Source organism: Megalobrama amblycephala, linkage group LG16 (assembly GCF_018812025.1).
Source record: "Megalobrama amblycephala isolate DHTTF-2021 linkage group LG16, ASM1881202v1, whole genome shotgun sequence".
Lineage (NCBI taxonomy): Eukaryota > Metazoa > Chordata > Actinopteri > Cypriniformes > Xenocyprididae > Megalobrama > Megalobrama amblycephala.
In genome coordinates, this window is record NC_063059.1 from 30,138,194 (window position 1) to 30,161,518 (window position 23,325).

The 23,325-nt window shown below is 35.5% G+C and overlaps 2 protein-coding genes across 3 annotated transcripts; one reads left to right on the forward strand and one right to left on the reverse strand.

Annotated features, from left to right (window-relative positions):
- Positions 1–1,720: 1,720 nt before the first annotated feature.
- On the reverse strand, positions 1,721–12,406 carry rps6kb1b (ribosomal protein S6 kinase b, polypeptide 1b). Its single transcript, XM_048160409.1, has 15 exons — positions 12,201–12,406; positions 11,475–11,518; positions 11,178–11,298; positions 9,408–9,476; positions 9,178–9,325; positions 8,795–8,852; positions 8,482–8,582; positions 8,292–8,382; positions 8,049–8,139; positions 6,205–6,312; positions 6,053–6,115; positions 3,903–3,980; positions 3,701–3,808; positions 2,681–2,793; positions 1,721–2,595 (listed from the first exon to the last, which is right to left on the reverse strand). The coding sequence occupies exons 1-15, from the start codon at positions 12,267–12,269 to the stop codon at positions 2,349–2,351; spliced, it is 1,509 nt and encodes a 502-aa protein (XP_048016366.1). The 5' UTR covers positions 12,270–12,406; the 3' UTR covers positions 1,721–2,348.
- Positions 12,407–16,198: 3,792 nt separating this feature from the next.
- Positions 16,199–22,886, forward strand: tubd1 (tubulin, delta 1). 2 transcript variants are annotated; one of them, XM_048160410.1, is made up of 8 exons: positions 16,199–16,695; positions 16,783–16,930; positions 17,449–17,665; positions 18,982–19,213; positions 19,302–19,466; positions 21,147–21,275; positions 22,282–22,465; positions 22,545–22,886. In XM_048160410.1, exons 1-8 carry the CDS (start codon positions 16,545–16,547, stop codon positions 22,645–22,647), a joined length of 1,329 nt encoding a protein of 442 aa, XP_048016367.1. In that variant the 5' UTR covers positions 16,199–16,544; the 3' UTR covers positions 22,648–22,886. The 2 variants fall into 2 exon arrangements, with proteins under 2 accessions (XP_048016367.1, XP_048016368.1); XM_048160411.1 differs by lacking the exons at positions 16,199–16,695; positions 16,783–16,930 and having other exon boundaries at positions 17,518–17,660.
- The last annotated feature ends 439 nt before the right edge of the window (positions 22,887–23,325 follow it).

Genomic DNA, 23,325 nt, shown 5'->3' on the forward strand with positions numbered 1-23,325 from the left:
TGCTTCATGAAGCTTTGAAGCTTTAGGAATCTTTTGTTTCGAATCAGTGGTTCAGAGCGTGCATCAAACTGCCAAAGTCACGTGATTTCAGTAAACGAGGCTTCGTTATGTCATAAGTGTTTCGAAATTTCAATGGTTTACCACTGAGGGGCGTGACTTTGGCAGTTTGATACACGCTCCAAACCACTGATTCGAAACACTTATGACGAACCACTGTAGTCATATGAACTGTTTTAAATATGTCTTTAGTAGCTTTCTGGGCATTGAAAATGTAAATTGTCTTGCTGGCAATGCAGACCTCACTGAGTCATCGGATTTTATCAAACATATCTTAATTTGTCTTACGGGTTTGGAACGACATGAGGGTAAGTAATTAATGACAGAATTTCATTTTTGGGTGAACTAACCCTTTAAAATTATTTTAAGCCAAAACAACTATAAAAATAAAAAATTTTCTTTCCCTTTTCTTTGAAGCAGCAAGATTCCTATGGTCTTGGAAAACCTGGATATAAGAGAAAGCCTTATATTAAAAGTGTGATTTCTAGATGTGGAAAAGTCAGATAAATTAATAATCTCCAAAGGAATTTTATATTGAACAATTTTTTCTAGTTTTGCCTCTAAAATATTTTATCAGGTGCAAATTGTCTTAAAAGTATTTTTAAAAATCCTTATCTAATTTATCATGAAAAACTGGAAAAGTCATGGGGAAATTGTTGTGGACAATAGGGAGCCTTGAAGTCAAAAAGGTTAAGAACCACTGATCTACAAAAAAAAGCATTTTATATAAATTCTGTAACACTACAATAAACTCATTAGGCATCATGAACTAAAAATGAACAATTTTACATGGTTAATTTTTATTTATGAAAATATTGTTCATGTTAGTTCATAATGCATTTAATTGTTAATGTTAATTTATTCAACTTTAAGATGTAGAAATGTAAGCATTTATTAATCTAGGTTAAAGCATTTGTCATTGTTCGTTCATGATAACTAATGCATTAATGTTTCCGATTGAACCTTATAGTAAAGAGTCAGAAAAAAATATCCGAATTTTGCACCACCAACCTCACACCCCACTCCCAACCACCAAATAAGACAAAAATCATTTGATTAAAAAGCCATACAACAGAAAAGTGTGCATTCATATTTTCCTATGCATACTACCTTTAAAAAACTTGGGGTAGACAAGGTTTGTTTGTTTGTTTTGAAGCGAGGAAGCATTACATTGATCAAAAATGATAGTAAACACATTTGTGGTAATGTTACAAAAGCTTTCCGTTTCAAATAAATGCTTTTTTTAGCTTTATTTTTCAGCACTGGTAGGTAATATACGGTTTGAGCATCACATCAGCATATTAGAATGATTCTAATATGCTGATTTGCTGCTCAAAAAAGCACATATTACCAATGCTGAAAGTGAAGATTGGAGTAATGATGCTGAAAATTCAGTTTTGCCCTCATCACAGGAATAAATTAAATCATTGATAGAAAAGTTATTTTAAATTGTAATATTTCACAATATTACAGTTTTTACTGTATTTGATCAAATAAATGCAGCCTTGCTGAGCATAAGAGACTAATAAACATTTCTTAAATTTTTTTATGAAGGTGTATGAATGCACGATCTTGTAATGCACATCACCACCACTGTTGGCAGCTGCTGAGATCTCACAAGCTCTCCAATTCGACACCCCAGCATGTAATAAAGTTTCAAAAGTCAACGTATTTGTTTTTATTGAGGCTCGTGTATTTATCCATCATCTATACAGCACTGTGGGATACACTCATTTAAAAACGTGTAAGACTTCAGAGTCAGGTTGCAAACCTCCACTGGGTGAAACTCCCACAAATGCATCTCATTTTGCAATCCACAATGATTTGTACAATTCGTTAACAGCTGGAAAGCAATTCAACTTTCCTCGGAAATACTGTAAAAACTCAAAGCATCCCATTGGAAGCAATTCCTCAACATCACTTGATCATCTTGACGGGACCATCTACTTATCTGCACATTTGCAAATAGTGTCTTTTTTTTTGTGATTGTTTTTTTTTTTTTTTGTTCCTTTTATGGTAAAATCATGTAAAAAAGTTGATAATCCAAAAGAAGGCCCGATCCTGATAATCCATTTGATATGTAATGGCAGGAATCATCTAAGAATGAGTTCTTTGTTTTTGGGATGAGAGGAACTGTAGCAGTTTCTCAAACTCAGTGAAAGACACATGCTCATCAGATGTGAAGGACAGTATATAGCAGATGGAAGTGATGGTGGGGACCTTTCTTCGCCCCATGTGTCCATATAAAAGAAATAGAGAAAGCAAAGGAAAACTCTAAGTTGGACTAATGGTCATAGGTTCATACGTAGATGCTCTGGCCTTTTGGAGATGACGGGGTAGGCCTGCTGCTTAAACTGGCCCACGTTGGAGCCAGTGGGTTGCCTGATGGGAAGAGGGGCGGTGGCCTCGGCACTAGCCTGGACATCCATCTGATCCATGGTGGACACCTCCATAGCGAGCTCTGTGGGGGACTGGAGGGAGGAGGGTTCGGGTAAGGTGGGACCTCGTGGCCAACAATCTCCTGAGAACTTAAGTGGGCTGAAAGATGGAAGAAATCAAGGTTAAAATTGAATTAGATTTTTTAAAATTTGTTGCATTTATAAGTAAAAAAAAATCCGATTACCTGACAGGCGTTCGAGGGCTTCCCAAAAACCGGCGAGGTGAACGAATTTTTGGCTCAAATGAGAACTTCTCCTTTAAATTTTCCAACACAGATGGAGCTACATAGGTAAAACCCTGTAAGAATTAAAAGCAGATAAGAAAAGCACTGAATTTTTTCAAAACACACAAGAAAGACTATGGAAGCTTATTTCCGCCACAGAATAAAAACTTAAAGGTGCTACAGAGGATCTTTTCGTCGACTGAGAAACCAAAGACTGTTACTGAGTTTTTGAAATGAGCGCATGCGTAAGAACAACCCCCCCTCCTTCACAGCTCATTTCGAGGGAGTATTGGAGCACGAGTGTTTACCACCGGCATTCGCTCTGTCGTGTTAGTGGATTCATTATGTCGGACTCACCGCAGGTAACTCATAATCTGCAGTTGTTACTCCTGTCTCCTGACAAAAGCCGCGCTCGTCTCTCACAAGGAACGTCATGGCAGTGATTGACAAGCCAGAGGGCCAATCGTTTACGCGATGATCGCGAAAACGATTGGCTGATGTTTTTAAGGCCCTACCTCGTGCACAGATGATGTATATTAATATTATTCCTTTCAGTGCACCTAATAAATAGTCTTTTATCAGTTAGTAATGACAGTTTCAAGTAATATTGCAAAAATGTATAAAACAAAACACCCTGTGTAGCACCTTTAAGGTAATTGCAACTTTTTCTCACAATTTTCACAATTCTGAGAAAAATACTCAGAATTGCAAGCTATAAGCTCAATTTCAAGCCGCAAACTCAGAATTTCCTCAAATCTGAGATACAAACTACGTATTTGCGAGATAAAAAGTCACAATCACTATTTTATTCCGTGGCAGAAACATTGTGAATTGTGAACTTCCAATTACAGTTTATATAAGAAATAAACTCCCAATGGGGGGGGGCTCAGAAATGTAATAAAGCCGCAATTACCATTTTTTAATTCTGTGGCAGAAACAAGCTTCCATAGAGGACAGTAGAGTCATGTTTGGCTGCCTTACCAAAAAAACCTGATTTGCACTTTCGCTCAGTGTGGAGTCATCAGGACTGTCAACGGGAGTCTGGCTGGTGAACTTTGAATCAAACTGGCTCACATCCTCAGCAGATTGCTGTCGAAATGAGACATCAGATTATGTCATTCATATATACTCAATTAACCCTTAAGATGCCAGAACGCACAAAACAAAAAGTGGCGGTAGTTACCAAGAAAGGCTTGAATGGTGGTTCTACTTTACGCGCAAGAAGGTCGTCCCAATTAACATGTCGGAAGAAGGGATGAGTCTAGGAGATAAATTGAAGCAAATTAAAAATCACAGTTAAAAAGCAGCAGAAACTCAATAGTTTAAACTAACCCTTTAAATTCCACTGTGTCATATTTGATAGGCAAATTTCTAAGGCCACTAAATTATCAACACGATCAAAACTTTGCTAAATAATAAAAAAAAAAAAAAACATTGTACACAATCTTCTACATGCCTTCTGTCCTCTGATTGATAGTTTATACTTTAGCAAATAAAAGTCCTTTTCAGTTATAATTCTAAAAACGTCTCACTTCAGGTTGTGGTACATGTGTCTGTTAGTTGTGAAATCTTTGATTTTATGAAGTGTATGGATATTTTTTATATTGTGATTAGTATTTCAAGTTGAACACTTACTGCAACTTCAGTTTACTTAATTATCCATATATAATTTAGAAAAATCATGTTAAAAAGTGAGTATCAAATATGACACATCAAGCTTTTGAGGAACATTTTTTTTTTTGGTACATCTCTCAATCATTGTGTTGCATTGCGTTGTTTTGCCCCTCACATTAAAAATTACACAGCTTTGATCATAAAATTAAGCATTAAAATATCATCTAAATATCAACTAAGACATTACTGAGAGATTTATAGTGGCAACTGAAATTTATATGCATTTTATGTAAGTAGTCTGCTATACCGTTATAAAATCTCATTGATTTACAGAACAGGCTATCAGAATTTCATCTTACTTTTGGCCATATAAATATCAGGAACTGCACCAGATGGCTGTTTACTCAGTTCAAAATGAGGCGTTTTCTTCCTCCTCAAGTGTGAACTCCATATTGTCTTATACGATACTATTTGGGCCATAAAACCCTGATGTATCAATTATGATATTCAACAAAAAACACATATCAGTGCTTCCCACACATAGACTTTACTTGGGCGGGCCGCCCACGTATAATAACGGCCGCCCAAGTATATTTGGAGACACATTTTTGCTTTTATTATTTTTATCCTCTTATACTTTTATATCCGCGCAAGATAATGAAACCATCCGCGATCGATTAACTAGTCATTTCATACCTGCTCGTTATGTGTGCGTCAGAACTGTTTACTCCCGCTGACATTCCCACAGGCGCTGCATTTTGCAAAGTCTCAAGGGGGTGCTGTTGCGCATTCTACACTTCCACAGGATCGCGCAACAGTGCTTCAGGCTGCTTCAAAGTGATTCTCAATCAATGAAAAGCGCAGATTTATGCCAAGCGATTGCTAATGAACTCAAGTTGATGAATTATTACAAAGTCTACTTTATGGCATTTATATAAAATGTTTTAGACGATTGTAAGAATCTGAAGGATCAGCCTGCGATAGTACAGACATTTCAAAATAAGAGTACCTGTGTATTTCGGGCTTGTTTATAATTAAAAGTCACACGCTAAGTTTTTTTCTTTTTCTTTTGGGCATTATTGGTATTTTAGTTACACAATAAATTGTATTTAATTTGATTTTCATTTAATTCATAGTAAATTATTGTAGTCTCTCCCACAGGAAGAAAAGACTAAGAACATTATTTGACATATATTATTCATTTTATAAATTTTACTAGTAAAATCTGGGTCCCATTCACTGAGAGAGACACTATATGACAGCAAGGAGAACATAGGAAAAGGTGAACCATTTAAATGCTGTAATTTTGCATAATTTACAATGCATAATAATGCATAATATTAGTATGTAATTAAATGTAATATGCTATGTAATTAAAATTAATTTTAATAAATAAAAATACTGTTAAAAAAAAAAAATCACACATTATTTGTTTGTCACATGTAGTAGACCATTTTTGTGCCGTGGGTAATAGGAGGATTTTTCGCCCGGCTACCACAGCAAGTATATTTCAAACCTGTGGGAAGCACTGCATATGCATACTTTTTTTTTAGTTTTTTAAATATTTTGTCTAATGGTTTGATAACCTGTTCCATAAAAAAAAAAAAATTCAGTTGCTGTCACACATGGTGTACACTATTTCATATGTCAGGCTTTAAAGGGTAAAAATTTCATGTTGTTCAACATTGATATTGTTAGACATGAGAGCTGCAAACAGACCTGTACTTCTGTCGCATCTCCAGGTCCAGCCCCAAGCCGAGATGAGGCACTTCTTTTCAGTAGCTGAATACAAATTGAACAAAATTATTACAAAAAGACCAAATAATGTTTGTTTTTTTTTAAATGAAAAAATAAAATAAACGTTAGCCTACCCTTTTGAGAAGGTCCCTGGCTTCTTGTGTGAGGTAGGGTGGGAGGTTCAGTTTGCATTTAAGAATTTTGTCGATAGTTTTCTTCCGGTTCTCTCCTGTAAAGGGGGGCTAGAAAGGCAAAAGACACCCATGTCAAAAAAAAACTCTGATCCATTTAAAGTATGGATGTTCAAAAACTTGACTAGAACTAGGGTTAAAGGGTTAGTTCACCCAAAAATGAAAATTCTGTCATTTATTACTCACCCTTGTGTCGTTCCACACCCGTAAGACCTTCGTTAATCTTTGGAACGCAAATTAAGATTTTTTTGTTGAAGTCCGATGGCTCCTTGAGGCCTTCATAGGGAGCAATGACATTTCCTCTCTCAAGATCCATTAATGTACTAAAAACATATTTAAATCGGTTCATGTGAGTACAGTGGTTCAATATTAATATTATAAAGCGACGAGAATATTTTTGGAGCGCCAAAAAAATCTAAATAACGAATTATTTAGTGATGGCCGATTTCAAAACACTGCTTCAGGAAGATTCGGAGCACAGATGAATCAGCATGTCGAATCTGCTGTTCGGAGCGCCAAAGTCACGTGATTTCAGCCGTTGGCAGTTTGACACGCGATCTGAATCATGACTCGATACACTGATTCATTTGTGGTCCGAATCTTCCTGACGCAGTGTTTTGAAATTGGCCATCACTATATAAGTCGTTATTTTGGGGTTTTTTGGTGCTCCAAAAATATTCTCGTTGCTTTATAATATTAATATTGAACCACTGTACTCACATGAACTGATTTAAATAGGTTTTTAGTACCTTTATGGATCTTGAGAGAGGAAGTGTCATTGCTCCCTATGGAGGCCTCACGGAGCTATCAGATTTCAACTAAAATATCTTAATTTGTGTTTTGAAGATTAACGAAAGTCTTACGATTGTGGAACGGCATGAGGGTAAGTAATAAATGACAGAATTTTCATTTTTGGGTGAACTAACCCTTTAACTTTTTAATGCCAAGTATAATGATCCCCTTGTATGGGACCCCGCTGATAAATATAAAGGCAGCTGTATCTTTTTGGGGTTAAAATCCATTTATACTGTGTGAGGAAACATTAAATGTAACATTTTACAACAAAATCAAATTTTTGGTTTGAACATTAGATAATTGGCTTTTACACTGTCATTTTACTAAAACTGTTAGGTGAAAAAAACTTTTAAGTTGACAGTATGTGAAATTAATACATGATTTTTTAAAAGATTTTTATATTTTAAAAATATTATCTAAATATTTAGTAAAAGAACAAATTGAGAAAAATAACAAATTAAATAATAATAATAATAATAATAATAATAACTAAATAAATAAAAAAAAATAATATAATTACAATTAATCTATTTCTGAGCAGTCTTTAGAAACCAGAATTAAATATAATTAAACTTCATGAATGTGGACAGAAAAAAATTAACATATTTCATCAATATCTTAAAAGCAACACATTAGGGCTGGACCGTTCAGTGGGTAGGTATTCGATTTTCAATTTTGGGATTCAAATATTCAGGAAAAAAATTTTTCCACCCCTACTTGTTACACTCCCTTTATTATAGGGAAGAATGTTCAGTTTTATCACTTTCAAGTAAACTGATAAAAAAAAATTGCTTGCATTAAGAAAAAAAAAAAATCAATTAAATTCAAATTAGATCTTTTTTTTCTTTTCTTTTTAATTAGCCAAGCTCACTAAATGATTACTGAAATTAATTCTAGAACACAAATTCCAGGATGTAAATATGAAAAGCAAATTCAACTATTGCAAGCTAGTGCACTGCACTAAGACACATTCACAAGATACGCATACTCACAGCTCCTGTTAACATGTCATACATCAAAGCCCCCAGACTCCACCAGTCAACAGCCCGATTGTGTCCGCTTCTCATGAGGATCTCTGGAGCCCTGAAATAAAGGAACTTCTCATGCTACTGTAGAATTCATCTAAATGCATGTCACACAGGTATGTCGGACAATGAACAGAGGCATTTGCAAAACAGAAAATTAGCAACTTGGACATTACAGGGATGTTAAGGACTTCTTTAAACATCTCTCACATGTACTCAATAGTGCCACAGAAAGTATGGGTCACTGTGCCGTCATGAATCGACTCCTTACACAGCCCGAAATCAGTCAGTTTTACATGTCCTGTGATAAGACAGAAAACAGTTTATTAAAATTAAACATTTTTCAGTTCTTCCATTGTCAATTCACTCCTTTCTAAATTACAAAATGAAGCAGCCAAACCTTGGTTATTGAGCATGATGTTCTCAGGTTTGAGATCTCTGTAGATTATGCCTTTTTGATGGAGGTGTCCGAGAGCCATAGAGATTTCAGCCAAGTAAAAGCTGCATGTAAAAAGCCCGGAGCTGATTATCTGAGTTCATTTCATCATGTTGAATTTAAAGCTTACTATATGCATGTGTCCTTAAAAATGGTTTTAAAAATTGACACTTCAATAAAACACTATTTATGTTTAAAGTGCTAACCATGGTTACATTTTAACATAGTAAGTTCATACTTTAAAAGTCACAAAACTAAACAAATCGGCCTCTCTTACCAGGCTGTGTCCTCCATGAAAATCCCTTCTCGCTCAAGCTGCATAAAAAGCTCCCCACCTGCAAAAGAAAAATGTTTTTACCATAAACATCAGTTTTAAGAGCAAACACTGAGATGGACTGATAGTAAAGCTTTACCACATCAGATTTCAAAACAAGATCGCACTGCAAAAGTACTGTTTTGCATTAACATATTTAACATTTCAGCACACAAATTTAAACAACAACAAAAAAAAGAAAAACGCAAAAAAGAAAGACATTCACAAAAGGAATGCCACCAATGGCAGAATATATTCCTTAGCAACTCCACAGCAACAGGAGGGGAGTGGAAAGAATGAGAAGTTATCTATCTCTAAGAGACAAAGGTTGTTCTTGATTCACGAACCACTTAGGTATTCAAGGATGAGGTAAAGCTTGCCGCCCGTCTGAAAGGCATAGATTAGATCAACGATGAAAGGATGCTTGACTTCCTCTAAGATGTTCCGCTCTGCTTTAGTATGCGCTGTGTCCTTGGCATTACGTACAATCATAGCCTACAAGAAGCAGAATAAGGTGACATTGAGACGTTGTGACAAATGTAAATTATTGCATTCAAATGGAAGGTATTTGCTTAACCTTTTTTAAGACTTTCATTGCAAATATTTTTCCTGATGCTGCACCAGATACTTTCCGAACCTGGAAAACCTATTAAAAAAAAAACAACAGAAAAAATTTAAATTGTGTTACTTTAGTATTATGTATATATCTTTGTTAATATTTCAATTAGCTTTTATTTTCAAGCAATTTTTATATTCATTTTAATGAATATTGTCATTTTATTCATTTTCATTCTTTTTAAATATTAATATTTAGGTTCAATTTATTTTTATTTTAGTGTTTCAACAAACTTATTTCAGGCAACAATTCAAATATTTGGTTAATTCAGCTCTATTTTAATTTATTTCAATTAACAAAACTAGGGAGGCTCCAATAAGGAATTTTGCAGCCGATACAGACTACTGATTTCTTGTCATCATGATTGGCCGATACCGATCATGTTCATTCAAGCTTTATATAAGTGATATGCAAGCTCTCTGTTGAATGTCACTGTTAACTGCTTACGCCTTGAAGTGATTTTTAATGAGTTCACATGATTTCAAGTGGCATACTTAAAAATAATGGCTTCATTTGTTAAAGTTAAAAAAATCCTGAGTCTGAACTTTTTTTTCAGTGGGTGGGAGGTGGGGGGTTGACACATATGCAGGGTTATTTGACACACAAAAAAAAAAGAACCCGTAAAATTTAGGATGCTTTTAATATTGAGTTTTGCTGGTTAACTTTGTCCTTGACAGTGTACAAAACTACCTACGAACTAAAACATGAAATTTCTGAAATTGTTTTGTTCTAAAGAAATAGTTAAATTAAATACTAGGAACTTTTAAATACTAGCTAATAATTTACAAATGAAAACCCTTCATATTTTGAAGAAAACAGATTTTAACCGTGTTTGGAAGTGTTTCTTATGCTACAACAACACTGGTGAAAAAGAAAAAAGAAAAAATGGGGTGATGCAATTCATTGATTTATTTCGGTTATTATTCATGCTTGACATGATGACTATTAGAAAGTATATATGACAGGTCATAAAATCAAGCTTGTTCACAATCATGTCATTGCATCTGCGCCAAATTTCGTGTTGCTATCTCAAAGCAATCAAAAATGATGGCATTTGGAACCATGGTAGCCTTTTTATCGAAAGTCCACAAACCTCTCCAAACAAGTGAATTACCTACATGTGTAAATGCCACAAAGCATAAAAATATTTACAATTACATAGAATAAGTAACAAGATACTGGTTGATAAGTGATGATCTTCCAGCGTTCTATTCTACAGCGCACAGTAAAGACCAGTCAATCTGAGTGATCGATCTAATCCAAGCGCGCTTCAGCTGTAAAAAGTGTCCGATTGGTCTCTCAACACATCATCCCTGTGCACCATCACCCAAGATCCAGTTTCCATCTGTTGAACTTTCAAATGACGTTGGAAAACACTAGCTTTAGCTAAGCAGCATGTCATATCACTCCGTGAGGATTTTCTCAAGATCTACACATCATGTTATGTTGTTTTTGGGCTTGTTTGAAACGAGACAACCTGCTCTAAACAAAGATTTGCCATTTTAATATGGTTTACTTATATTTGGCGAAGTTACAAAGCAGAATTTTGCGCAAAAGCCTCATCTGTATACTGTTCGCATGCACGTCGAAGGGAACTTTTTACAGTTTTACGTCAACAAACTGTGATTGGTTTGTAAAATTGGACAAATTTGTTTTAGTTTGTATATAATAACACAGTTGCTATATATACCTGATATTACAAAAAAAAAAGATACATTAAAAAAAAATTACCTTTCCATAACCACCTTTCCCCAGCACACGCAGAAGCTCAAAGCACTCTGGACGGATGTTCTCAGTGCCTTGGTTCACGTTGTCCTCCGATATCTCAATCTTCTCACAGTCGTCCATGTTACTATAAGAACAAACCAAAAATGACGAATGATAGGTTAGAATATTGATGCCGTTTATTTTCAAGTGTATTTTTTTTTTTTTAGAATCTGTCTATGCAACTTTATTAAATACTTTTTATCCAAATATTCAAAAATAAAAACATTCTGAATTTTTATTGCAACCACTACATATACTCACAATTCAAAGCCACTGCACTGATCCATAAGGTCATTGATCTGAGCCTGCAGAAGAGAAGTATTAAAAGCATGATCAATAAAAGCTCAATGCACTGCAGTAATGAACAGCGTTATGTTGGGTGGAGAGATGATCAGTACACGAAGAGATAACGTTACGAGGCAACAGTTGGCAGCACTTCTAGTCTGAACATGAAAACTTAAGGGGTCGGATTTCGCAATACTATTCCCAGAGATCCCATAAGGTGACATGCACCATCTATGGCGTTGCAACTCCTAATTGACTTATCCTCGTAAAAAGACTTATTAAATTAAGTAAATAATTTAAAGCGCAAGCATGCATATTTATATATATATATATATATATAAAGAATGCTGCACTGCAACATCCTATGTGAAAGGCAACCCATACGTGCAGCCCTTTAAATTGCCTTAACTGTACTGTCAAGTAGTAAGCTTACATACAACCCTATTATCTCCAGCTTCTATTTTCGACTAGAATATATAAAACATATTTCGGCTAGTAAAACTCCGATATCTCTGACACATGTGCTGACAGGCATAATATCAAAGTTATACAGTACATAAAACACACTGTACGGGTATCGTGTTAGCCTGTTAGCATAACATAAAGCAGCCTGACGCTATTCCTCGGGCCTCAGGCCTGCACTCTGTTCGGGGTGGAACACGCTCCCGCGTGCCGTTTACTTCAAAACCGTCCGTCCATTACCTCCTCCAGCTCATCATCGGAGACATTTTCCTCCGGCTGGTCCAGATCGATGTCGAAAACGCCAGCCATCGTTGATTTCGCCGTCTGGGATCACTTCAAACCGCGTGAGGAGCTCGCGCTTCCCGCCTCATGGACATGAACGCACAGTCGCCATGACCGGCATGGACGCGAACTGACACCCCCGCGCGGAGGAATGCGGGAAAATACTCACGCTGGACTTCAAAGTGTTTTAATGTGTGTAGCTGTCAAAAAATTGGTAACACTTTAGAATAAAGTTTCATTAGTTAACAAATTTACTTAACATGAATAAAGAATGAACAATACTTTTATGTTCATTTCAAAATTTACTAATACATTATTAAAACCAAAAGTTGTATTTGTTAAAGGGATAGTTCACCCAAAAATGAAAATTACCCCATGATTTACTCACCCTCGAGCCATCCTAGGTGTATATGACATTCTTCTTTCAGACAAATATAATCGGAGTTATAATAAATAATGTCCAGTGTAATCCATGCTTTATAATGGGAGTGGATGGTGGCCCAAATTCTAAAGACAGAAAAAATTTACTCATCCATTATAAAAGAAGTCCACACGGCTCCGGGGGGTTAATAAAGTATGGAAGAGGATTAGGGCCAAGCAATAATAAAAAAAATAAAACCATCTCGAGATTAAAGTTGTTAAATTTCGAGAAAAAACTCGTTAAATTTCGAGAAAAAAGTCGAGATAAAATGTTGAGAATAAACTCATTAAATTACGAGAAAAAAAACTCGTTAAATTTCAAGAAAAAGAGATAAAATGTTGAGAATAAACTCGTTAAATTACGAGAAAAAACTCGTTAAATTTCGAGAAAAAAAGTCGAGATCAAATGTTGAGAATTAAGTCATTAAATTACGAGAAAAAAGTCGTTAAATTACGAGAACAAATTTGTTAAATTATGAGAAAAATTTTGTTAAATTTCGAGAAAAAAAGTCGAGATAAAATGTTGAGAATAAAGTCATTAAATTAACGAATTTATTCTCGTAATTTAACGAATTTGTTCTTTAACGACTTTTTTCTCGTAATTTAATGACTTTATTCTCGTAATTTAATGATTTTATTCTCAACATTTTATTTCGACTTTTTTCTCGAAATTTAACGAGTTTGTTCTCATAATTTAACAAATTTGTTCTCGTAATTTAATGACTTTTTTCTCGTAATTTAATGAGTTTATTCTCAACATTTTATCTCGACTTTTTTCTCGAAATGTAACGAGTTTTTTCTCGTAATTTAACGAGTTTATTCTCAACATTTTATCTTGACTTTTTTCTTGAAATTTAACAAGTTTTTTCTCGTAATTTAATGAGTTTATTCTCAAAATTTTATCTCGACCTTTTTCTCGAAATTTAACGATTTTTTTTCCTAATTTAACGAGTTTATTCTCAACATTTTTTCTCGAAATTTAACAAGTTTTTTTCTCGAAATTTAACAACTTTAATCTCGAGATGGTTTTATTTTTTTATTATTGCTTGGCCCTAATCCTCTTCCGTAATAAAGGCCTTCTGAAGTGAAGCAATGCGTTTGTGTAAGAAAAATAACCATATTTCAAATTTTATCAACTGTAATCTCATATAAGACTGAGCTCAACACACAGCGATTGTTTCCTGCGACTGAAGCAGATTTAAATACTTACACACGGGATTTGAACACCGACTGTAATCGCCGACTGAACGCAATTGGCTCTGACTGGACACATTTGAGAGCGATCAGTCATAAATATCAATTTACATTCATAATCGGCCTTACAATCGTTAAGTGTGTCCTCAGCTTAACTGTCATACGCGCATTCACAAGAGAGTGGCGTCCCAGCTTATGATGTAGGACGCATTTGCAGTGTGAGCTCCAGTGACGAACACGTAAGCACAGAGAAGAGAGCAAAACAAAACACCGGTCACGAATTAAAAGTACAAAACTATGATTTGTTAAGAAAAATGTCCGAGGATTTCCAGGTTTGAAGCGGCAGCCAGTCACGCACAGCGCTGCATCTCCCTTTAATGTCGGCTCACTTAATCTCAAGTCTTTTTGTAGAAGCAACCCGGATATTCACAAGAAATCAGCATTTTAACATTAATAAAATGTAGAGTAGCCTATAGCTTAAATAATTTGCTTCTTCACGTGGATTTCCTTTGCTGTACACAACTTGGTTCTCGCTTGGTTCTGTCTTTAGAATTTGGGCCATCTTTCACTCCCATTATAAAGCATGGATTAGCCTGGACATTATTTAATATAACTCTGATTATATTCATCTGAAAGAAGAATGTCATATACATCTAGGATGGCTTGAGGGTGAGTAAATCATGGGGTAATTTTCATTTTTGGGTGAACTAACCCTTTAACATTACTTAATGCACCCTGGACTGTATTTTTATTAACTAACATTAAAGGGATAGTTCACCCAAAAATGAAAATTCTGTCATCATTTACTCGCCCTCAAGTAGTTCCAAACCTGTATGAATTTCTTTTTTTTTGTTGAACACAAAGGAGAATATTTGGAAGAATGTCAGTAACCAAATAGATCTCGCCACCCATCGACTACCATATAGTATTTATTTTTCCTATTATGGTAGTCAATGGGGGACGAGATCTGTTTGGTTACTGGCATTCTTCCAAATATCTTCCTTTGTGTTCAACAAAAAAAAAAAGAAATTCATACAGGTTTGGAACTACTTGAGGCCGAGTAAATGATGACAGAATTTTCATTTTTGGGTGAACTATAAATATTAATAAATAGGCTACTGTAACAAATGAATTAATCATTGTTAGTTCATGTTAGTTAATACATTAACTAATGTTAACAAATGAAACCTTATTGTGACATGTTAGCAAAAAATGTTTGTTTTGTGTTGTATTAATTTATTTGTATGTTTTACAACATCACACATTTAGTTAGCCTATATAATTACTTAATTAATTAAAACAAATAAAATAAGCTTTCTTGGTGTAAATCTTTTATTAGGCCTAAATGTTATCTTTACTGTCAAACTTTATCCACGTTATCATATTTTAACCCTGAATCAAAAAAGAAAAAAAAAAAATTGAACGTTTCCTCAAATTTGCTATAATACAACTAAATAAAAACATTAATTAAAACAAATAAATATTTTTTTTATTATTGTAATCAAAGACTATAGAATAACACAAGATGCGTCACTCTTGTTGTTTTGAATGGGAGAAAGTGCAATGCACCATATGGCGGAATAAGTCCCGCCTTCAAATATAAGAGCCAATCGCCGATTGGAAAAATCATCGCATCACTGCAGCGGCCATTAGAAGCTCCGGTTCATGATAGAAACAGTCAGACATGCGCCTCCGAAATGAGACACAAGAGACGCGCATTAGCTTAATCCAGCCTGAAAAATACAGCTTTTTTTGTCATGATTCGAGCATTTAGAATCAAAATTTATGAGACAATTGTTGTCAGATTTCATTGGTGATTTCAAATATGAAATTTAATCGAAAGCTTGGCAAACAGCTTTGGAGAATTTGATGTTTCCCCATTCAAAGAGATAGGAGTTACACTTACCTGACGAGAGGCGTTTCAAAGATGGCCGCCGAGTGAAATTACTTTGTTAATCGGTTGTAATGCAATATAAAACAAAAAAAAGTATTATTGTTTCAATTGTAATACATCATATTTGTTGCACTAACTTTAATTTATATTAAAGAAAAAAAAAATCTACTGCAGTAATGAAGTAGCCTTGCGTTCGCAAGGGAGTCACCGCTACGAATAAATGTAGAATATAGAATTAATATTGAATTAAAAAGGTAAAAAGAATGAGAAAAATTAAAATTGGCTCGAAAATAATGTAAAAATATAAATAAATCTTGTGCTTTATGCAAAAATATTATTTCTCTAATTTTCAGTTTGATTTTGGGGTGCTCCATAGTACAAAAGTAGAACACTGGAGCCAACAGAAAGTATGTAATGTGCGCCACCTGATGGTTGTATAGATGTTTTTCACTCTTGCTCCCAGACCCAGTCCCATCATGCATCACTTTCAACGCTTGCAAACCTGCACCCGCCTTCAACTGGCTTCTGTAGGCACAACTCTACTTTTACTTTATAATTTTTTTTTTTGAGTAGTTACTTAATGCTGCTTTATATTGTGTATCCATGGCTTTGTTTTGACTCTCCGTACAGTAAACTGACATCCAGGGAATTTGTCTCGTTGAGTTAGAAGGTAAATAAACGTTGCTATAGCTACACATTCGGTAGTTGTGTATTCACATAATGCTGCCACGAGAGCGCGTGAGACGGTTGTCGTATCATTTAATGGGTAATATCGAAAGATAGAGCCCGTAGATATGTCGGTTGTAAGCTTACAGTTGGGTCAGTGTGGGAATCAGATCGGACACGAGCTCTTCAGTGTCATTAGCGATGATTCAAATGGACCAAACAGAAAGAAGTACAAGCAGTGCAGTGATGAGAGATTATTTTATGAAACCTCAACTGGAGGTAGGTTCAACTCACTAATGTGTACTAATACCTCTGTAATGTTTGATATGTACTAGGTTCCCACTTCCCAATGTTTATGTCTCACAGAACTTGTGGCGCGGTCAGTACTTGTTGATATGGAGCCCAAGGTTATCTCTCAAGCAATAGCAAAGGCTTCAAAATCTGGAAGATGGAGGTATGGAGACAAAGCACATTTCTCCCAGAAGCAGGGCTCTGGAAACAACTGGGCAAATGGGTAAGAAGATGAGCTCTTAGTTTGAGCTTTTAAAGGATTAGTTCACTTTCATATTAAATTTTCCTGATAATTTACTCACCGCATGTCATCCAAGATGTTCATGTCTTTCTCTCTTCAGTCGAAAAGAAATTAAGGTTTTTGCGGAAGCACTTACAAGGCGATCGTTTGTGTTTATAAAGCATATATATTTTTATTTATTTTTTTCGAACATGACCAATCGTTTTGCTAGATAAGACCCTTATTTCTCATCTGGTATTGTTTAAAGCCCTTTGAAGTTGTACTGAAACTATAATTTTGACCTTCAACCATTTGGAGGCCATTGAAGTCCATTATATGAAGAAAAATCCTGGAATGTTTTCATAAAAAGCCTTAATTTCTTTTCGACTGAAGAAAGAAAGACATGAACATCTTGGATGACATGGGAGTGAGTAAATTATCAGGAAATTTTAATTTGAAAGTGAACTAATCCTTTAATGTGTTTGTCATGTGTGAGTTCATTTTACTGTTCTTCTCTGAAGGTTCTGTGTTCATGGACCACGTCATGAAGAGGCTGTGGAGGATCTGGTGCGGATGGAGGTCGAGCGATGTGATCGTCTTGCAGGGATTTTCACCATGATGAGTGTTGCAGGTGGCACTGGTTCTGGTGTGGGTACCTACGTCACTCAGCGTTTGAGGGACATATACCCCCAGTCCTTCATCCTAAATCAAGTGACATGGCCCTATGGAGCTGGTGAGGTAGTGAGCTTTTTGTATTTGAATGTATCATTTATGTAGTAGCAGTTGGGTCAATGGCATATATATTGCCGAGCCCTGATAGTCTTTATATGTTAATTATTAGGAAAATACATTTTAATAATTTATTTTAAAATTATTTGTAAGCTTGCTTCACTGCTTCTTAATTCAAAAATGCAAAAAAAAAAAAAAAAACAAACAAAAAAAAGTCATGCTGTGTGACCAACGAAGTCATGTGGTGCGACTAACATCAAGAAACATGCCAGGGAAAAAAAACATAAAACCCCTGCAGACTCTCATACCTGTAAAAGGTCAATAAGTTTCTTAAAATATCAGATAATTTGACCTCTTTATGACAAGGTAATGATAGTTCAGGTTGTAAAATGTCATGCAGTGTAATTCCCCAAAAACCTAAGATATTTATGAATTAATAATTCATGATATTTGATTTAAAAAAAAAAAAAGTTAATCTTAAAAAAATTTTTGATAATAGTGATTAAGATGTGTACACTCGCATTCTATGTGTAAGGAAAAATGTTAATTATACATAATGGTTACACCACATGACATGATCGCTATTAAATTTAAACTTTTCTTAAGGCAAGACACTACAGGCAAAGCCATTGTTTTCTAATGCACTGGTCAGTTTTAACATTTTGGGCTATTTTTTTTCCATGCCTTCTTTCAAACTAGTGGAAAACATCCAAAATACACTTTTAAGTGTTGATTTTATTGCACATTCAAGTACCGTACAGTAGCATTTACATACACCAAACTTTTATTCTTAACAAAGTTTTATTCTTATCTGTATATTCTAAAGTTTTTTGTTTTGTTTTTTTTACTCGGTGGTTTGTTCATATATTATTCGCCTGATGTATATAACATTTTATAAAAACATGGTGACTTTTTTCTGTCTGTTTGTTCAGTATTTTCTGATATATGGAGTGATAAAAATAGATAATAATAATAGATAAATGATACAAGAACTTTGAACCAGGCTTCATCCAGTGTTCAGATGTCTGTTCTGGAAATGTAAGCAAATTAGTGCATATTTAATTAGATGATGCATTTGCATATTTAAACATTTAAAAAATGTCTGTGAAAAATAAACTGGGGAAGTATGGTGACATTTAAAATGTTTAATCTATTCACCTCTGGTGTCTTGTCTTTCCATCAAAACCATATTAAACCAACTTGAATACAAAGAGTACATTTCTAAAAACGTGTTTTAAACTAGATTTTTTTCCTTTTCTTTATCATAGACACTCTTATTAGCCATTTATCCTTATTCTAATCACTGACTTTGTTTTCCTTTCCAGGTGATCGTGCAAAACTACAACTCTGTGCTCACGCTGTCACATCTCTACCAGCTCTCTGATGCTATTCTGGTTCACGAGAATGACACTGTGCACAAAATCTGCAGCCAGCTGATGAACATCAAACACATCTCCATTAGTGACGTTAATAAGGTGATCGCTCACCAGCTGGGCAGCGTGCTTCAGCCCGCTTATACTGCTGATTCACCCTGCCATTACAGCAGAAACCCCATAGGTACAAATGGCTCACAATTCACATCCAATTTCAGAGAGTTATCAGGAAAAATTACACTCCTTTACCAGTGTTTATCTGCTCTCTACAGGGGAATTACTGAGTTCTCTGGTGTGTCACCCCGAGTACAAACTACTCAGCTTGTGTAACATTCCTCAGATGTCCAGCACGTCTCTGGCCTATAGTGTGTTTAACTGGCCTGGCCTGCTCAAGCATTTACGTCAAATGCTCATCGCCAGTGCTAGGATGGAAGAAGGTGATGTCACATATTCATGTAATATTAGGAAGGATGCTTTACAGCGCTTCACTTTTTCCACATTTTGATGTTAGCCTTTTTCCAAAATGTAATAAATTCATTATTTTCCTCAAAATTCTACAAACAATATCCCATAATGACAAAGTGAAAAAAGTTTATTAGAAATCTTTGCAAACTTATTAAAAAAAAAAAACACACACACACACATGTACATAAGTATTCACATCCTTTGCTCAATATTTTGTTGAAGCACCTTTGGCCTAAAGTCTTTTTGATGATGATGCTACAAGCTTGGCACACCTATTTTTGGGCAGTTTCTCCCATTCTTCTTTGCAGGACCTCTCAAACTTGGATCAGGTTGGGTGGGGAGCATCGGTGCACAGCCATTTTCAGATCTCTCCAGAGATGTTCAATTGGGTTCAAGTCTGGGCTCTGGGTGGGCCACTCAAGGATGTTCACAGAGTTGTCCCGTAGCCACTCCTTGGTTATCTTGGCTGTGTGCTTAGGGTCGTTGTCCTATTGGAAGATGAACCTTCGCCCCAGTCTGAGGTCCAGAGTGCTCTGGAGCAGGTTTTCATCAGGGATGTCTCTGTACATTGCTGCATTCATCTTTCCCTCTATCCGACTAGTCTCCCAGTTCCTGCCGCTGAAAAACATCCTCACAGCATGATGCTGCCACCACCATGCTTCACTGTAGGGATGGTATTAGCCAGGTGATGAGCGGTGCCTGGTTTCCTCCAGACATGATGCTTGCTCAGGCCAAAGACTTCAATCTTGGTTTCATCAGACCAGAGAATTTTGTTTCTCATGGTCTGAGAGTCCTTCAGGCAGGCTGTCATGTGCCTTTTACTGAGGAGTATCTTCCGTCTGGCCACTCTACCATACAGGCCTGAATGGTGGAGTGCTGCAGAGATGGTTGTTCTTCTGGAAGGTTCTCCTCTCTCCACAGAGAAACACTGGAGTGCTATCAGAGTGACCATCAGGTTCTTGGTCACCTCCCTGACTAAGGGCCTTCTCCCCCGATCACTCAGTTTGGAAGATCTAGGAAGAGTCCTGGTGGTTCCAAATTTGGATGATGGAGGACACTGTGCTCATTGGGACCTTCAATGCAGCAGAACTTTTTCTGTACCCTTCCTCAGATCTGTGCCTCGATACAATCCTGTCTCGGAGGTCTACAGACAATTTCTTGGACTTCATGGCTTGGTTTGTGCTCTGACATGCACTGTTAACTGTGGGACCTTATATAGACAGGTGTGTGCCTTTCCAAATCATGTCCAGTAAACTGAATTTACCACAGGTGGACTCCAAGTTGTAGAAACATCTCAAGGATGATCAGTGGAAACAGGATACACCTGAGCTCAAATTTGAGTGTCATGGCAAAGGCTGTGAATACATATGTACTTTTTTATTTTTAATAAATTTGCAAAGATTTCAAACAAACTTCTTTCACGTTGTCATTATGGGGTATTGTTTGTAGAATTTTGAGGAATATAATGAATTTAATTTAATCCACTTTGGAAAAAGGCTGTATCATAACAAAATGTGGAAAAAGTGAAGTGCTGTGAATACTTTCCGGATGCACTGTATAGATGACACAACTGAAGAAATACAAAATATTCATTGAATGTCTATATAATGGTTTTGAGGAACTAAAATGCTTTTTTTTTTTTTTTTTTAAAGGAATTGACTGGACAGTAAGTGTCACATCAGGAGGAGAGAGCGTGCCAAACAGCAGGCATAAAAGTTTTAATTCGTCACTTGCTAATGTTCTAATACTGCGGGGGAAAGATGTCTCTACTGCGGTTACAGGCAAGTAGCCCTTAAATGTACTTCTGTCCATTAACAGGTACACTATGAAACTTTTGGCCCTCTAGTGGTTAAATAGTACTGCATGCATTTTGTGGACAAACATTGTTTTGGTTGTGCTTCGGCACTGCGTGACTGTGCGGATGAATATGGTTCTCTGCTAGACTTAAGAGATATAACCAGTTTAGATGGAAAGGATCTCAAACTGACTAGCTGAAGAGGTTACTGTAGCTTTACCCATTAATAGACACGGTTCTTCCTTGAAATAAATTCCAGCACAGCGCTACAACTATAATGAAATGACTCTTCACAAAAGATAATGCTTTACTACATATGACAATTTATCTGTTCAATAAAATACCTTACTCACCTGTTGAGTAATAAAAACATCTCCTTGTCACTTTTACAACATTTCAAATCCCTCTTTTATTTTGGATGCGATTAATCGTGATTAATTGTTTGACAGCACTAGCGCCCAACCCACCTCTGACTACCGAATCATTTTATTGTAATTATACAATTTCAAAATGATAAACTGAAATATTTTTTAAATTTAAAAATGTGTCGTGTTCCCATTGACATCCTTTTTTTTTTTCTCCATTCAATAGAAGTTAATGGGAATTTAAACATTCTTCATATTTGCCATAAGTATTAGATTGTCATTTTTTGGGGTGGACTATTCACGTTATTTTTAACGTGAAAGCGGGCCTCTGTCTGGCTTCCGTTATCATTCACTTCCAGTTATTTTAAGCTGTACAAAGCAGCTTGTTATGATGCTTGATATTGCAAACTGGTATTTTTTACCATATTATTTGAATGTATTGTCTTAATTATAAACACTGGTTCGCAGCACAAACAGTTTTACCTTTTACTGCACTGTCATTCTTCTCGTTATTTCCCTATAGTGGTTAATGAATCGGAAGTCTCACACATTCACAGAAAACAGCTTACTTCTGCATTGAAAAATAATGTGGATGGAAACTAACATGAAAAATACTTCAATCAACAGATGGTTTTAAGGATCCTGCGTTATATGTGCCGTGGCTTAAAACAGAAAATAGTTTCTGCACATGGAACTCCCCTGTAGCCTTCAATGGATATGAAAAGTCGGCCACTTTGGTCAGCAACAACCAGTCCCTTTTAAAACCACTGGACAATATAGTCAGGAAGGCTTGGAACATGTTTGCCTCAAGGTGAGAAATACAGCAGCATAAATACTGGACAAATTTCTGTAGTGTCTTTTTAAAAAATACTATTTTTTTCTTTCTGTAGGGCTTATGTTCATCAGTATACAAAGTTTGGAATCTGTGAGGAGGATTTTCTGGACAGTTTTACTGCACTAGAGCAGATCATCTCCAGCTACACACACCTCTGATTAACCCTATCATAGATGGCTCATCATGAAGATTTGACAGTACTGATTTCATTTGATTCCATATTAGATGGCCTCTGGAGAAGTATATTTGTTAAAATAGGGCTGTCATCATTTTGTGATACACAAATATTTATTTCTGCCTTTTTAAAGCTCTTACTATACAATAGATAATTTAATATTCAAAATATTTGAATAAATTGAAAATATTTTAATGAAATAAAAGCAGTGTTTAATTGTGATGCTTATTCACTTTTTTCGAGCCACTTATGAATTTCCATTCTGCAAGACAGTTGAACTGGAAAAATAAGTCTTAGTTTGCCCTAGTTTTTTTCTCCAGCATGATTTGAGAATGATTCAAAGAGCATCTTGAGCTTCAATGGAAGCATGTCACATGATCAATGTTACAAATTTAGAAGACCCTGAAATAGTGCTGATTATTTAGAATATTTATTATTAATTATTATTATTACTGCTATGATAAATTGCCAGGGGGTCTCTCTGTCCCTGATTTTCTTGTTTACTGATTATATATATACAGTGGGTACGGAAAGTATTCAGACCCCCTTAAATTTTTCACTCTTTGTTATATTGCACCCATTTGCTAAAATCATTTAAGTTCATTTTTTTCCTCAATGTACACACAGCACCCCAATATTGACAGAAAAACACAGAATTGTT

What these genes read in the sequence shown, in the direction of transcription:
- tubd1 (XM_048160410.1), top strand. Translation starts at nt 16,545, where the DNA reads ATGTCGGTTGTAAGCTTACAGTTGGGTCAGTGTGGGAATCAGATCGGA. An exon ending in GGCCCTATGGAGCTGGTGAG is followed by an intron (nt 17,666 to 18,981) that starts GTAGTGAGCTTT and finishes TTTCCTTTCCAG; the next exon opens with GTGATCGTGCAAAACTACAA. An exon ending in TTACAGCAGAAACCCCATAG is followed by an intron (nt 19,214 to 19,301) that starts GTACAAATGGCT and finishes TGCTCTCTACAG; the next exon opens with GGGAATTACTGAGTTCTCTG.
- rps6kb1b (XM_048160409.1), bottom strand. Translation starts at nt 12,269, where the DNA reads ATGGCTGGCGTTTTCGACATCGATCTGGACCAGCCGGAGGAAAATGTC. An exon ending in CATCCTTGAATACCTAAGTG is followed by an intron (nt 8,853 to 9,177) that starts GTTCGTGAATCA and finishes TTTCTTTTGCAG; the next exon opens with GTGGGGAGCTTTTTATGCAG. An exon ending in TTCATGGAGGACACAGCCTG is followed by an intron (nt 8,583 to 8,794) that starts GTAAGAGAGGCC and finishes TTTTACATGCAG; the next exon opens with CTTTTACTTGGCTGAAATCT.